Source organism: Entelurus aequoreus, linkage group LG11 (assembly GCF_033978785.1).
Source record: "Entelurus aequoreus isolate RoL-2023_Sb linkage group LG11, RoL_Eaeq_v1.1, whole genome shotgun sequence".
In the NCBI taxonomy this organism is placed as follows: Eukaryota; Metazoa; Chordata; class Actinopteri; order Syngnathiformes; family Syngnathidae; genus Entelurus; species Entelurus aequoreus.
The window spans coordinates 53,516,428-53,531,472 of NC_084741.1; the positions used below are offsets into that span (position 1 = coordinate 53,516,428).

At 40.7% G+C, this 15,045-nt stretch overlaps 2 protein-coding genes, 2 long non-coding RNA genes and 1 other non-coding gene across 14 annotated transcripts in view; 3 read left to right on the plus strand and 2 right to left on the minus strand.

Moving 5' to 3' along the window:
• Positions 1 to 6,853, plus strand: part of LOC133660244 (ATPase family AAA domain-containing protein 2-like) — a 19,051-nt gene extending 12,198 nt beyond the window's left edge. For 3 of the 4 annotated variants that reach the window (XM_062063541.1, XM_062063543.1, XM_062063544.1), the window contains 11 exons: positions 337 to 523; positions 1,491 to 1,676; positions 1,764 to 1,899; positions 1,971 to 2,167; positions 2,340 to 2,499; positions 2,614 to 2,736; positions 5,164 to 5,337; positions 5,416 to 5,910; positions 6,022 to 6,152; positions 6,226 to 6,354; positions 6,481 to 6,853. In XM_062063541.1, the coding sequence (XP_061919525.1) occupies positions 337 to 523; positions 1,491 to 1,676; positions 1,764 to 1,899; positions 1,971 to 2,167; positions 2,340 to 2,499; positions 2,614 to 2,736; positions 5,164 to 5,337; positions 5,416 to 5,910; positions 6,022 to 6,152; positions 6,226 to 6,354; positions 6,481 to 6,513 (1,951 nt within the window). In that variant the 3' untranslated portion in view covers positions 6,514 to 6,853. The remainder of the gene's footprint in view (positions 1 to 336; positions 524 to 1,490; positions 1,677 to 1,763; positions 1,900 to 1,970; positions 2,168 to 2,339; positions 2,500 to 2,613; positions 2,737 to 5,163; positions 5,338 to 5,415; positions 5,911 to 6,021; positions 6,153 to 6,225; positions 6,355 to 6,480) is intronic. The other variant, XM_062063545.1, reaches the window with a different exon arrangement.
• On the plus strand, positions 796 to 923 carry LOC133660801 (small nucleolar RNA SNORA5). The gene has a single exon (XR_009827901.1). It is a non-coding gene; the product is annotated as a small nucleolar RNA SNORA5 (small nucleolar RNA).
• LOC133660249 (uncharacterized) lies at positions 1,931 to 7,694 on the minus strand. Its single transcript, XR_009827791.1, has 3 exons — positions 7,410 to 7,694; positions 5,398 to 5,520; positions 1,931 to 2,150 (listed from the first exon to the last, which is right to left on the minus strand). It is a non-coding gene; the product is annotated as an uncharacterized LOC133660249 (long non-coding RNA).
• Positions 7,042 to 15,045, plus strand: part of LOC133660245 (zinc fingers and homeoboxes protein 1-like) — a 24,364-nt gene continuing 16,360 nt past the window's right edge. For 2 of the 7 annotated variants that reach the window (XM_062063552.1, XM_062063551.1), the window contains exons 1-6: positions 7,275 to 7,689; positions 9,234 to 9,546; positions 9,628 to 10,070; positions 11,011 to 11,211; positions 11,295 to 11,510; positions 14,362 to 14,526. In XM_062063552.1, the coding sequence (XP_061919536.1) occupies positions 9,339 to 9,546; positions 9,628 to 10,070; positions 11,011 to 11,211; positions 11,295 to 11,510; positions 14,362 to 14,526 (1,233 nt within the window). In that variant the 5' untranslated portion in view covers positions 7,275 to 7,689; positions 9,234 to 9,338. Of the gene's footprint in view, positions 7,126 to 7,274; positions 7,690 to 9,233; positions 9,547 to 9,627; positions 10,071 to 11,010; positions 11,212 to 11,294; positions 11,511 to 14,361; positions 14,527 to 15,045 lie in introns of those variants that run through there. The other 5 variants (XM_062063546.1, XM_062063550.1, XM_062063548.1 and 2 more) reach the window with 4 other exon arrangements.
• The window catches only part of LOC133660250 (uncharacterized), a 13,263-nt gene continuing 6,843 nt past the window's right edge, over positions 8,626 to 15,045 (minus strand). Inside the window, exons 2-3 of the long non-coding RNA XR_009827792.1 lie at positions 10,428 to 10,507; positions 8,626 to 9,432 (exon numbers count right to left, since the gene is read on the minus strand). This is a non-coding gene — a long non-coding RNA (uncharacterized LOC133660250). The remainder of the gene's footprint in view (positions 9,433 to 10,427; positions 10,508 to 15,045) is intronic.

Here is a 15,045-nt window from a genome sequence, read left to right on the forward strand (position 1 = left end):
AGAGTTAACAGACGGTGAAACTTGTGACATGAATAAAAAGAAATGTAATCAACGGCGTATACAAAGGAATATTACTTACACAGTGCGTTCTACAGATATACAGTTCTCAATAGTTATTCGAAAATCATGGGGGGCTCGTGACTGAAAAGTTAAAAAAAAATGGGTTAACCACAGGTAGTCTAATTAAAAGTTTTTTGTTCGCTGTCAATTTATGAGTTATATAACTTTCAAAGCATTGTTCTTTTCAAAAGTTGCTGGCCTTAAGGTCCTAAGTTTAAGTGTCAGTTGAAGCTTTCACCAAATATAAATCTAAACCTTTTTTCAATTTTTGTGTAGAAATGTGTTGAGCCAGCCGACCTCTTACCGTCCCAGGCTACTTTTGGAGGGTCGCCTTGGTTCAGGTCAAAGCTCCCATTTGGCTCCTGCTGTACTCCATGCCCTGGAGAAATTCACAGTGTACACTCTGGATATGGCAGTGCTTTTTGGAGCCGGTGCAATTGCACCAGAAGAGACCTGCGCACAGGTAAGCCAAATATCCATCCATGCATCCATTTTCTACCGCTTGTCCCTTTCGGGGTCGCGGGGGATGCTGGAGCCCATCAGCTGCATTTGGGCGGAAGGCGGGGTACACCCTGGACAAGTCGCCACCTCATCGCAGGGCCAACACAGATAGACAGACAACATTCCCACTCACATTCACACACTAAGGCCAATTTAGTTTTGCCAATCAACCTATCCCCAGGTGCACTGGATGAAAATAATAGTGATTAACATGCTTTAGTAGATACCCTACTTTGCAGCCTTGTCAATTTCAGTGGGTTCTATCCAGCTGACTTTGCTGGCCAATGTTGCTGCAAAAGACAATGTAGTTGATAGGCCCCACCTCCTTCCTTACTGGGGATAAATAGGTGTTGCAAACAAACATGAGGAAAGGGCCACATGTGTGAACATCTGCTTGGCTTGGAGTGCTTAACTAGTGTTTAAAACACAGAAGACAAATCTGCATGTATAAAATAACTAACCTGTAAATTGATTTATATATGTGACCCTTTTATTTTAACCAGTGTGTCTTTAAATAGTGTATATCTTGTGTATCTGTTTGAATAATGTAATATGACCATATTATTTTGCAATGACTGTCTGCAAACATGATCTAGTGCCTAAATAATTTTACATTTATCCCTCAAAGATAAATGTGGGATACATAATCATTCATTTTTTATACTGCTTCGTCTGCTTAGAGCTACAAAACAACTGGAGCCTATCCTAACAGACCTTGTGTAGGAGCCAGGGTAGACCCTGGACAGGTTGCCAATCAATCACAGTATACATATAGACTAAAACTGGACAATTTGTATGTCAAATTAACCTCTCTCATGCATGTTATTGAAGCACAAGCATTGTCTGCATAACTCTCATATTTTGGAAACGTGCCCATCTAAAGCATCTGTGTTGTATTTATGTTGATATTTGTACCGCACTGTCTGCAGATTTTTGTCGAAGCCAAGCGAACTTCTCCGAGTATCCTTTACATTCCTCACATCGGACAGTGGTGGGAAACAGTGGGTCCTGCCCTAAGAGCCACCTTCATCAGTCTACTGAGTTCCATCCCTGCCTTTGCTCCTATTTTGCTGCTGGCTACGTGCAGTCTACAATACGATGAGCTCAGTATCGAGGTACAAAAATCTGTGATGATATGATGGGTTTAGGCTGCCGGAAATGAACAGGAGATGAATTGTTCTTCACGACTGTTTTTGCTGCAGGTTCAGGAGCTCTTTCGGGTACAGTACGGAGAGGTGTACCATGTCCCACTCCCCATCAGCCAAGAAAGAAGACATTTCTTTGAGGATCTGCTCCTCAACCAGGCTGCCAAAGGACCTACCTCTCAAAAGAGAGCCAGTAAGACAAACAATGCTTTTTTTTAGTGCATGAATTTATTGAAAAGAAAAATTGTCGACTCTCTATTATAGTGCACCAAACTGTAGAAGTGCTTGCGGTCGCCACCGCTCCTCCTCCACGCCAGCTGACAGAGCAGGAGGCCCGAAGACTGGCAGAACAAGAGGAAGACACCCTGCGGGAGCTGCGCCTCTTCTTGCGTGATGTCACAAATCGTCTGTCCCAGGATAAGCGCTTCAAGGCTTTTACAAAGCCTGTGGATTTAGGAGAGGTGGTTATTCATTCCCCTGTATTCATAGTGTCTCAAATGCCCAACATGCTTACATTTCATTGATCCTACCACTAGAGGGCGTCAGCATTAACTTAATCTTGACTTCTCTCACATAATGACTTGCAGGTTTATGCTTCTTTTTAGTACTTACAGCTGGCTGTCACATTTTTAGGTTCTAGATTATGCTGCTGTGATAAAGAGGCCTATGGACTTGTCAACTGTGCTTTCAAAGATCGACCTCCATCAGTACATAACAGTCAAAGAGTTTGTTGAAGATGTGGATCTCATTTGGAAGAATGCGCTTGAATACAACCCAGACAGGGACCCTTCAGGTACACACTGCAGACACACTGGCATGTAAAAGAAGCATGTGATTATGCTCATGTCTTTAAAATAAATTGTACTCAATTTCTCTAACATATTCCCTTTTTGCGCATCTCTTTCAGACCGCCAGATTCGACACAGGGCGTGTGCACTGAAGGACACAGTGCATGCCATCATTCGACAGGAACTGGACGAAAATTTTGAGAAGATCTGTGATGAGATAAAAGAATCACGCAACAAAAGAGGTCTGTGAGATAGAATACAAACAATTAGTTTTAGAAGAGGTTTCTGATATGGGTGACGTGGACACCGATAACATGTGCTCTCATCTGTCTTCTACCATTTGTGGCAGAAACATTGTACAATCCCTGCAACTTCTCTGCACATTCTATCCTCACTTCCTTGTTGAGATGTGGATGTGTGATGATAATCTCTTCATTTACCAACAAAAATCAACATAAAATTGACTGCTCACAACAATTTCACAAAGCTCCACACAAATGGGGATAAACTATGTAGTGTAGAGATGTCCGATAATATCGGACTGCCGATATTATCGGCCTATAAATGCTTTAAAATGTAATATCGGAAATTATTGGTATCGGTTTCCAAATGTAAAATTTATGACTTATTAAAACGCCGCTGTACGGAGTGGTACATGGACGTAGGGAGAAGCACAGATCTCCCAGTCATACTTGCCAACCGTCCCGATTTTCCCGGGAGACTCCCGAATTTCAGTGCCCCTCCCGAAAATCTCCCGGGGTCAACCATTCTCCCGAATTTCTTCCGATTTCCACCCAGACAACTATATTGGGGGCGTGCCTTAAAGGCACTGCCTTTGCGTGCCGGCCCAATCACATAATATCTACGGCTTTTCACACACACAAGTGAATGCCATGCATACTTGGTCAACAGCCATACAGGTCACACTGAGGGTGGCCTTATACACAACTTTAACACTATTACAAATATGCGCCACACTGTGAGCCCACACCAAACAAGAATGACAAACACATTTCGGGAGAACATCCGCACCGTAACACAACAGAACAAATACCCAGAACCCCTTGCAGCACTAACCCTTCCGGGACGCCACAATATACACCCCCGCTACCTCCTACCTCAACCCAACCCCGCCCACCGCAACCTCCTCATGCTCTCTGAGTGAGAGCATGTCCCAAATTCCAACCTGCTGTTTTGAGGCATGTTAAAAAAAATAATGCACTTTGTGACTTCAATAATAAATATGGCAGTGCCATGTTGGCATTTTTTTCTAAAACTTGAGTTGATTTATTTTGGAAAACCTTGTTACATTGTTTAATGCATCCAGCGGGGCATCACAACAAAATTAGGCATAATAATGTGTTAATTCCACGACTGTATATATCGGTATCGGTTGATATCGGAATTGGTAATTAAGAGTTGGACAAAATCGGATATCGGCAAAAAAGCCATTATCGGACATCTCTAATGTAGTGTGTTGGACAATAAAGAAAAATGTTATGATAATCAAGCACTTAGTTTTTAATCCTAAAATATACATTGAGAATGCACAGTGTAGACAACAGAGCAGACAGGGACCGATAAGAAAGCCTTCCGAAACATTCAGACAACAGAATACCACATCCTGTGGCCAGTAAGTCAGGTCATTTAGTAAAATAAAAGCATGCTAGTAGAATTACTGTTGCCGTGTGTTAAAATGCCATTTGTTGGAACATGTAACAAGCCTCAGATGCGAGGTACGTAGACAGTGTATGTGTGTTTCTGTATAGGACACAGAAATAAGGCAGTCTAAAATTACTGTTTTCTTTTTTCACTTCTGTCTATCACGCTGAATTAGGAAAATACATTTGGCTAGAAAAATTGAATGTTCATTCAATTTAATATCAATAAAATTAGTTGTTTGACACCACATTGCAGCGTATCGCAGTTGTACAAAACATTGATAACAGTGGGTATAATAAGATGAAAGCTATGCTTTGCATATATGAAATAAAATGCCTAAAAAACTTCTACGCAGCTTTTTGGAAAAAGCACCAATCACAAAAGTCCTGAAGGGACTGATTTATTTCTGTAAAATAAGTATGTATGTGGCTCTGACAACAATTTGCACTACTAGGTATTTACTAGTGCTGTTGAATATTTTTAAATCATATTAACACACTTAAATTCAATTTTACTGTCAGCAATGCTTTACCTGAAATCACTACATTTATTTGCTTAAAACTTGCTAACAGTTTCATCTAAAGTCCCATCTTGGGTGTATTTTGAAGTTAATTTTGCCAGCAAGCATAATAGTCAGTGTCTCCTCATCTTTGCACTGACTTGTCACTTGATCACTGACCATATATAACAACCTACACCTTTTAGGTAACCATTTGTAGTTGAGGTAAAGTAGCATGTACGTTCAAAATAAATGGTGTGATTAATCTGCATATATACATGACTAATACGATCATTTTTGTGATTAATCACCTGAGTTATGTCGTTATAGTATTTACATATTTAATCAAATTATTAGAACGATAAATTAATGGGGGGCAAAGGCAGCAAACAGGTGCCCTTAAATTGGCTGCATCCAAGCAACTTGGATTACTCCTTTATATCCAGTTACAAATATAGATCAGCATTGGGGTAGATTTGCTTAAACTTTTTGCTGTCATTGTCCACAGGTTGCGCCACTGCACAACACGCTCCCTCTTTCTACCAGGTCCTTCCCAAACAGGCTAAACTTCCGACTGAGGCCAAAATGGCTGACAGGACGCCACAAAGAGACACGGCTAAAGCCACAACTGCACTGACTCCGAGTACTACTTCTTCAAATTTTTTTACTCCTAAAAGCTCAGGTAGAGTCTAAATGTTTTCTTAAAATGGAATTAAAATAATTACTCTTAACAGACACTTACATCCTCTTCTTCCTTCAGTCCAAAGGAAGAGACGGCGAAAGAGTCGCTGGTCATCTGGCATCTATTCAAGGAAGAAATCTACCTCGACTTTTCATGTCTCCAAAGACGACATAGAGTTAGGCTCTGATGAAGAAGATGCAGATGAAGAAACAGAGACTGAGAAAGGAACAGGTTCAGGAAAAGATGAAGACACGGATGTGGCTGCAGTGGTTGAAGGGACTGTGAAGGATGTTATTCTGTGTGAAAGTAAAAAAACAACAGATGAGGACCAGACACCAAGCAAAACAGTGGACAAAGATCTGACCGATTTAGAAATGACTGCATATAACACAGTCAAAGATGGGCAAAATAAGACCAGCAATCAAGGGAATAAATCGGGACAATCAAACACAGGTTGTGGTCAAACATGCAGCAAAAACCTGGTACAAGCTTTTGCACAGGAATTTAACAGCAAGGTTACAACTCAGGAGCATGAGCCAATGGAGGTGGCCAGCACCGAACAGTCCCCCGCAGGTTTGAGTTCACTACTGGGTTCTTCCAAATCACTAACACTTCATTAGATTCCACAGAAGGCAAATTTTCCAGGTCACGTTAACAATTGTATCCACTGTGTTTTATTCTTAGATAAATTTATGAGGCGACTGACCCGGGGCTCAAAGAACACAGTTCAGCAGCAGTTGTTTGACATGGAGAAAGCCCTGCAGATGCAGGATCATGAAAAACCTTCATTGCCGGTGGACAGAGACAAATTGAAGGTGGGATATGGACAGCGCTTGGGTGTAAAATGTGTTGTGGCCTCTGACTTTTTTCAATTCCTTGCATACCTAGGAACTGCTAGACAACGTTGTGACTAAGACTGATGGCTACGAGGTGCACAAGTTGGAGAAACTCTATGCTCTCCTCTGCCAGTGTATCTACAGACACAGGCAGGACCACTACAAAGCTGCACTAATCAGGGTTTGTATTACACTGTCCTTTAGACTATATATTCCTAATCATGCACGTAGACTATATATTTCCAATGTTCAGGCATTATTATGTTTCTAATTTTCTGTCCTCTTGTTTTTTTTTTCATTCAATTAGGAGTTGGAGAAAGAGATCAATGACTTCTGTTGATATTTCTACTATGATCTATGAACAATGTGAATTTTTTAAATAATCAAACACTTAGTGTAAACATGCAACTCTGTTTCTAAGTTCTTATAAATCTTTTTACCCACGACCAGAATTTTTGTATTACCATTGGTTTATATTTAAATAAATGGCTTACTCTTTATAAATAATACTGAGTGCCCTCTTTTGTATTGTCTGCTTTAAACTGCCCAGTCTGATGTTTGCAGTGTTTTTCCTAATGCCTTATTAGAAACCGCTGTATTGTCTTTACAATAGTAGAGTTTTACTTGTATAACTAGTAATTAGCGTTTTGTTTGTGCTATTAAGTTTCGCTCATGTATGTTGCTGTCCTAAAATAAACTGAATGCTTCATTTGTTGCTCCCTCGTGTTGGTCACTTTTGCCAAGTCGCTGCTCAATTATGTATAAACTTATCGTAAAATGTAATGTTTTTAACAACATTAAATGTGGCGATGCAATATAGGATCGAGAATATTCATGAGGAAAAAGTGCAATGTCAGTTTTGTCCTCAAGTAGCTTCTCGTGCTGCCTTGACAGGTCATGTAAGGACACTCGGCACGGCAACGAGACGAAAGCAGCTTTTACACATACTTAAGTAATATTTTCTGTTTTCTGCTTTAAAAACAACTACATAAAATTGCCTTGAACGACCAACTTCTGGAAAAATATGTACTTTATACATTCTCGGAATTTTGCGAGCACCGAAAGTCGCGGGCGGATGACGTCACGGCGTATCCGAATAATGACGCTGTTTGATCATTGTAAAAAAAACCGCCGTTAAAAAATGAGAATTAGGTCAGCGAGCTAATGCAGTTGGTTGTAACAGTTGTCTTTTCATTCATGGAGCCTTACTCGACGCTTGCCGGGACACATAACAACCTGTTCGGAAGAGGGTGAGAGATGTGCGGTGTTGCCAGCATCTGTAGACGGGAGTCGTAGCCGTTAGACCGGTCCATTTGTGCGCGTGCCTCCCACCGTCTGTTTTGGACACCGACAGACGATCCCGGTGAACGTCCGCGCTACGGTGCGTAACCGGCCCGGGTGGCGCTGAATGGTTCGCGGCTGGGAAGGACAGACGTCGGGAGCTGCTCGGGTGAAACACCCCGCGCCTCGCCCCGGAAAGCCAGACAGTAACACGGCGCACGCTGGTGTAGTTGCAGTAAGTTAGCCGGCAGACATGTACAGCAATAATGATTGCTAACATTGGCTAGTTGGCCCTTCTCGTTCTCTACACGCTACATAGCTAAATCACACGTCCTCAATTATAAGTCGCTTTCGTTCATTTACAAAAATAATGTATGATTATTTAAGCTGCTTATTGTAATCTACACGTAAAGCCCACGTTATTGCCACATTTCAGTTCTGAGAAGTTAGCCCAGACATGCCCACCTGTGTTACACTGTATGCATTACTGTAGCATCATGCTAAATACATAATAAAATAGTAGCAATATATGTAAGGGGACACATATTGTTTGTATGTATTTTTTCAAAGTCTGTTTCTGATTTTGATAATGTTAGACACAAATATATTTCACAGGAGATGGTACACATTAATGTTATTTGACACAAGAGCAGCCATATATGCAGAATTAAGTGGAATCATACCCCTTTTCAGTGTCTAATTTAGATAATGTAATGGTGTAGAATATTATTGAACAATTGCATGTTAATTGTGGTTAATTGCTTATCAACTCACTGTTATCATGGTTGGCAATCTTTAACATAGATCAGGGCTGCAATGATTAATCGATTAGAAAAAAGCTTCAAATTGTATTCAGTTTCTTCGATTAATAGTTTAACGATTGTAACGAAGAAAAAAAGATCAAATCCAGACCGCGTGGAGTGCCTGGAACCTTAAATACACAAACCTATTTTCCGCACACCTGCAAAAGAGCTCATATGACAGAGGTGGTGTGTGTTTGCTGTAATCTGTGTGGCATGAATTGCGGAAAGTTTTTATTTTTCTTAATGCATAACTTTGTATTATTAAATAAAAACAAATGATGCTCTCGACAAGCAGAAAAATCGTTTATTTCATCCATCCATCCATTTTCTACCGCTTGTCCCTTTTTGGGGTCGCGGGGGGTGCTGGAGACTATCTCAGCTGCATTCGGGCGGAAGGCGGGGTACACCCTGGACAAGTCGCCACATCATCGCAGAGCCAACACAGATAGGCAGACAACATTCACACTCACATTCACACACTAGGGCCAATTTAGTGTTGCCAATCAACCTATCCCCAGGTGCATGTTCTTGGAGGTGGGAGGAAGCCGGAGTACCCGGAGGGAACCCACGCAGTCACGGGGAGAACATGCAAACTCCACACAGAAAGATTCCGAGCCCGGGATTGAACCCAGGACTGCTCAGGACCAGCTATTTTCCTTAAAATACAGATTGATGCTATAAAGTGTGATTTATCCGATTACCAATTAAGCCAATAAACTAATCGAAAGATTACTAAAACAATTGATAGCTGCAGCCCTAACACCGATGCATTTTATTCTGAGAGGTGTATCATTTGTGTTATGATTAGGTTGTGGATAATATCTTATATACTAAGATGTGTAAAATCAAAAACAATGTCAAAGTGTATTAAGAATAGATTAATTTAACATGCACACTTTGTTCAAATGTACACACTTGCCTAAAATAATCTGTTTGAATGCACTTTGCAACATTTTCCATCTGTTTCTTTTACCAGACAACTGAAAAGTCTTGGTACGTGAAGATGACTTCCAAAGACATGTGAGCCTCAAGTCTTCTGCCTAAAACTGCATTTACTCTAGATAGACATTTGCACAGTCTAATGATGTCAAGCCGCCGAAAATCAACAACGCCTTGCATGGTGCTGCCCTCTGATGTGGTGGAGCAGTTACCATCTGATGAGCTTGAGGGGATAACTGAAAGAACAAAAGAAGATCATACTGATGGGGTGGACGGGACAGTAGATAAGGTTCCAACAGCAGAGGAACTGGATCATACAGTAGTGGTTGTCCCTACCCTACCAGATGCTGGTAAATTTGTTTTGTCCCACTCCTGTGCATTAATGTTCAAATTAATATAAATGTTGCTTTAAAATGACATTATCTTTGTAGGCGAATCCAACAACTTACAGGAGAAAGATGCACTGAGTCTAAAGTGTAGCACCACAAACGCCCCAGAGTGTCGGAGCAGCGACCAGTATCAGCAGTGTGACATGCCTGAGGAAGCAGAAGCAGATGCCACAACTGTTGCCGCCATTTCTCTCAGCAAGACCCCGATCATGAGGATGAAGACCAAATCTGAACCCAAGAAAATCACATCTTCCCTTAATGCATCAGATGAAGTAGTGGAGTATTTTGAAAGAGGGGTCGAAGGCAAGCTGGGTGGAGAGCAGGAGCCAATCGAAGCTCCTCTGGGGCCCATGGCATCAATGGAGATGCTGCTGCATGACTCCATGAAGCTCGGAGGAGGCAACTTCCTGTTCAGCCAGCCCTCAGAGAAGCCAAGGAAGTCATCCATTTTAAACCCTACTGTTATTCCTCCTGGCCTGGCACAGGTAGAGTAAGAAAATTTTACTTGGCATATTGAAACAAAACTGTGTTTTTTTGTCTTGGCAGTGACAGTACTGTACATCAACACACTGGTGGTTGACTTTCAAACAGTTAGTTGTACAGCAGTACCTCAATTTACGAGATGAAGTGGTTCTATGACGGAGCTCCAAACACTTGTACCTAAAATCAACGTCTCCATTGAATTGCTGTTTGCCCCCCCCCAAAACAGAAACATTTTACCACTAACATGAGTTTAAAAAAGAAACACACATTTTTATATAAGAAATATTGTATAAATACAATAAAATGTAATATTAACAACTACAGTAGTTTTATGAAATAATGAAATGTACAGCATTTACCTTAGAGAATGGACTTCTTCGTAATCTCCCTCCAGCTGCTTGTCCGCCAAACACACAATCCGCATCATTTCCATATTTTCCTGGATAAAATGTCCGCCAGTTAGAAAAAAAATGTCAACATTTTTGGCTGGCGTTAGACTCATTCTGCTTCACTGTGGTGCAGACCAACAGGGTTACGTTCAAATTGCTTGGCCTTGTTGGCGACACGCTCGGTTTTTGATTATTACTTTCTTTAATTCAATGAATACCACCCTATTTTTCTCAGCACTGTCCTTCACACTCACTATATTTTTTCCCATGGTTGGAAAACACAGTTATGCCAATCCATCTATAAGCTAATGCTAGCAAGTAAGAACAGATGTTGGTTGGATTAAGGTGTCCACCGTGACAGTTGATATACCAACAACTGGCAGGGATGCTATCAACCAAAATTTTTGCTCGCAACTTAAAGCAGAGAGAAATATTTTATCTCAAAACACTACTCTGTTGAGGTACCACTGTAATTTTAAATATTCTCCTTGCATCAGGTATAACATAAATGGTAATTAATTCTTCATTCCTTTTTCTCACTCTTTTATTTCAGGTGCTTTCTGCTTTCCAGGCGCAGCAAACTACAGCAGCTCAACCCCAGCTGCTCATACCTCTGAGCAGCATTCCCTCTTATAGCGCAGCTATGGACACCAACCCTCTGCTGGGTGGCACCTACAAGAAGTTTCCCTACCCCTCAGTGGCTGAGATCAACAGTCTGGCAGGGCAGACGCAATTCACAGAGGAGCAGATTAAGGTAGTTAAAAGGGGGCGAATTGATCATATCTGCCAAAAAAGATGATCAATGAACTGACCTAAAAGATTCTGCTCCCCTTCCAGGTATGGTTCTCTGCCCAGCGGCTGAAGCACGGCGTCAGCTGGACCCCAGAGGAAGTAGAAGAGGCTAGGAGGAAACAGTTCAATGGCACCGTGCACACTGTGCCTCAAACTATCACTGTCATACCTGCTCACCAGCTCTCAGCTGCTGCCAACGGCCTACAGTCCATTCTTCAGACCTGCCAGATAGTGGGCCAGCCAGGCTTGGTATTCACGCAGGTGAGTGCAGAATGAATGTGTTATTATATTAGCTCTGAATCACCACTGACCTGCTTTGACTCTACATGCATTATAGTGGAAATTATGTCAAGAATGTGCTAACAAATATAGAGTGTTGTTGTAGGCTAATTCGTAACCAGTGTTACAAAATAGCGTTAGTAATTCCATTATTGTTTTCCAGAAATGGGTATTGTAATTACTTTTTTAAAAGTTACAACGCTGTTACCAACAGTGAAATTTGACAAGTTATTACCCTAGTATCAAGGCCGGTCTGACACTCTTTCAAACCTTTATTCTGACCTCAACACATCTACAGCAGTGTTCAGTTTCAACACTGCATATATTATCTTGTTTTTGTCCTTCTTTCCCGGCGTCTTCTCGGACCTGTTTTTCTCCTGGATTTTACTTCCAATGAAAAAAAGATAAATCCCCATACGTACTGCCACTACTGCAGCAATCGGGTCCGCTCAACAACCCTCTGGGTGTGGGCTCATGTATGTGATTGAATCAAATCAACAACGTGACTGAGATGGCTTGACATGAAGACGACAGAAAATCCCAATATCTAGATGAATAGAGATCTTTCTTTAGTACTTTCTGTAACATCAAAGGAACAATGACATTGAAAAATGTTTATACTATAAGCTCTGTGAAGGAGCCCAGAATTGTTTTTATTTTCATTTTTGAATATTTCAGCTAATGTTGTATTAAATAAATCCCCAAACTGCCAAGGATGTGTGCCAGAGTGGATAGCATAGTGGTTAGTGGCATGCTCTTGTGATGTATAGGATGTAGGTTTAGGGATGATGTTCGAAACCGGTTCTTCGGATTGTTCGATAAGAAAAGAACCGATTCCATGGATTCAAATCCCTTTTTGAGAACCGGTTCCTGTTATCGAAGCCACTATACCGTATTTTTGTGACCATAGGGCGCACCGTATTAAAAGGCGCCGTGTCAGTTACGGGTGCTATTTCTGTATTCAACACATAAATAACGCGCAGCGTATTTTTGGGTGCAGGCATGGTTAAACATACGCTAGTTTAAAACATACGCTAGCTTAAAACATACGCTAGTTTAAAACATACGCTAGTTTAAAACATACGCTAGTTTAAAACATACGCTAGCATGCATGGATGCTGTTTTAAAAAGGCAGCAGGAGCAAAGCTGAGTTCGGTTGTACTTTATTGAAGTATTTATCAATGTACTCACATTATTTTTTGATCAATCCTCATCCACAAATCCATCAAAGTCCTCACCTTTTGTGTCCCAAATTAACAGCTGGGCAAGTTCTCCATCAAACACGCCAGATTCCCACTCCTCATTTTCAAAGTCAGTCTCGTTGTCCATTAGCATAGCAAGCTATCACAACAGTAAAAGCCGACTTCTCTTGCCCAGTTGTGCGTATCTATTCGCTACCGTGCTGGTCCCCTTCTTCACAGTATGCTTCACCGGGATGTCAAAAGTGAGCGGCACCTCGTCCATGTTGGTGATGTGTTTGTCTGCAATTTTTTTATTTACAACGCACATAGCAGCATTATGTGCTCACTGGGGGCGTGCCTTTAGCGTCCTCTCTCACCTGAAACCTTCACCCTATAATGACCGCATGCTGTCCTCAGTCACGTCCGCTTTTCCTCCATATAAACAGCGTGCCGGCCCAGTCATATAACATCTATGGCTTTTGGAACTCAGTGCACACACAACAACCTATCTGGATTCGATAAGGAATCGGTTCGATAATGGGCTGGAACTCGATAATTTCTTAACAAACATCATCCCTATGTAGGTTCCAGTCCATTAGGCTATGAGTAAATGATTATTCTTTAAATTTATTTAGCGCCAATTTATGAATGAAATGAAAATCCTTTATTTTTACCCGATTTCCTGGGAGATTTACCATATTTTTAATTGCAAATGTTGACAAGTATGGCATATACAGCACACCGTCTCACTGTCCTCTCCTACCACTTCAACACTTCCTAATTCTCCACCATACACCCCCACTCAAGGTGCACTCAGACATCCAAACATCAACACAAAATTGGTGTTTTTAGGATGGAAATGCAGACAATACTTACATGTCACTGACCATGAGCCAGAGCATAGTGATTTTCTGCATCTGTTGTAACTGTGATCTCATGAAACATCAACCAATGGGAGGTGGCAGATATTTGAATGTTTTTCTTTTGAAAGTAAGGCAATTTCCCTCATAAATAATTACATTTATGAAGGATTAATTACGTGATTCCATTCAAGTAGTGTTTTTGTTGCACATGTGCAAATGGGCTGTTGATCTGGTAAAGTCGAACAAAAACATGACAGTTCACCGACAAATACGATGCACACTTTGCAGGAAGAGGGTTTTTTTCACCAATGCTCTTTCAACTTTAAGTAGCACAATAATAACACAAAAGGAGTAACACGTCCTCATTCATGTGTATACATGTTTTATTTTAGAAAAACAAACATGTTTTTTGTTAATATCAACATAATGTAACAATAACAAATATGTTTAATAAACAAGAACATCCTGCAAGTTGTGCGTTGTAAATTGTTGTGAAAGTTACATTTTGACACTTAATTCTGCATCAAATTAATGTTTTGACTTGAGACAATGATCTGGTTTTTGTGTGCCAAACATAATAGAGGATCTAGTTGTTTGTTTACTTTGTGTGTTTCTTCCTCTAAATCATACTTACAGCTGTTTCTGATATTTTGGCTGCATCATTTATTTGTGACATTCCAAATACTTAACATTCCTCTATACCATTTATTTTTTTGTCTAATGTTGTATGTTTTGGATTTTTATGTGAACATGTGGTCATAATGCCATTGCTGCTCTGTGTGTTTCCAGTTGGGTCCAGGAGGAAACCTTCCAGTGACCAATCCCATCACCCTGACAGTGGCAGGTCTGCCCAGTCAGTCCCAGAGCTCCAGCAGAGTTTCCTGCCAGTCCACCCCAACAAACAGTGATCTTAAACGGGCTACCACCATTCAGCCCCCCTCTCTTTCCCCCCAGGTACAGCTTCCTTTAATACTTCTGATTTTGTGCTGTGCTAATGGTGAAATAGGGCGGCAACTAACGACTGTTTGAAAGTTAACAAATCATCAACAATCTTAACGATTAGTCGCCTAATCAGATAATAATCAGCCATTGGCTTTTAATTCAGCTTGATATATCTTTGGGCATGTGCTAACAAACATTAAATAGAATAAAGTTGATTACTTTATTCAGAAAAATATATTTATGAACTGTCCAGCTAATTAGGCTGATACAAAAATTAAAACAAATATTACACTTCTGTCCATGTAAAAGCAAAGACAGGCAAAGTTTTGATAAAACAAAGTATTTTCATGTAAACAAACAACAGTCAGAATAGCAGCAATAAAAACAAACAACAAAACAGTATCTCTCAAAGATTAAAGTGCATTTTTCCTCGATGATGTATTTAGAAAGATGCACACACGTGTATAGAATAAGTTTACCCGGTGGACTTTGGCTGAAATGATAGTTAAATTTTTTTTCACACAACTCAGT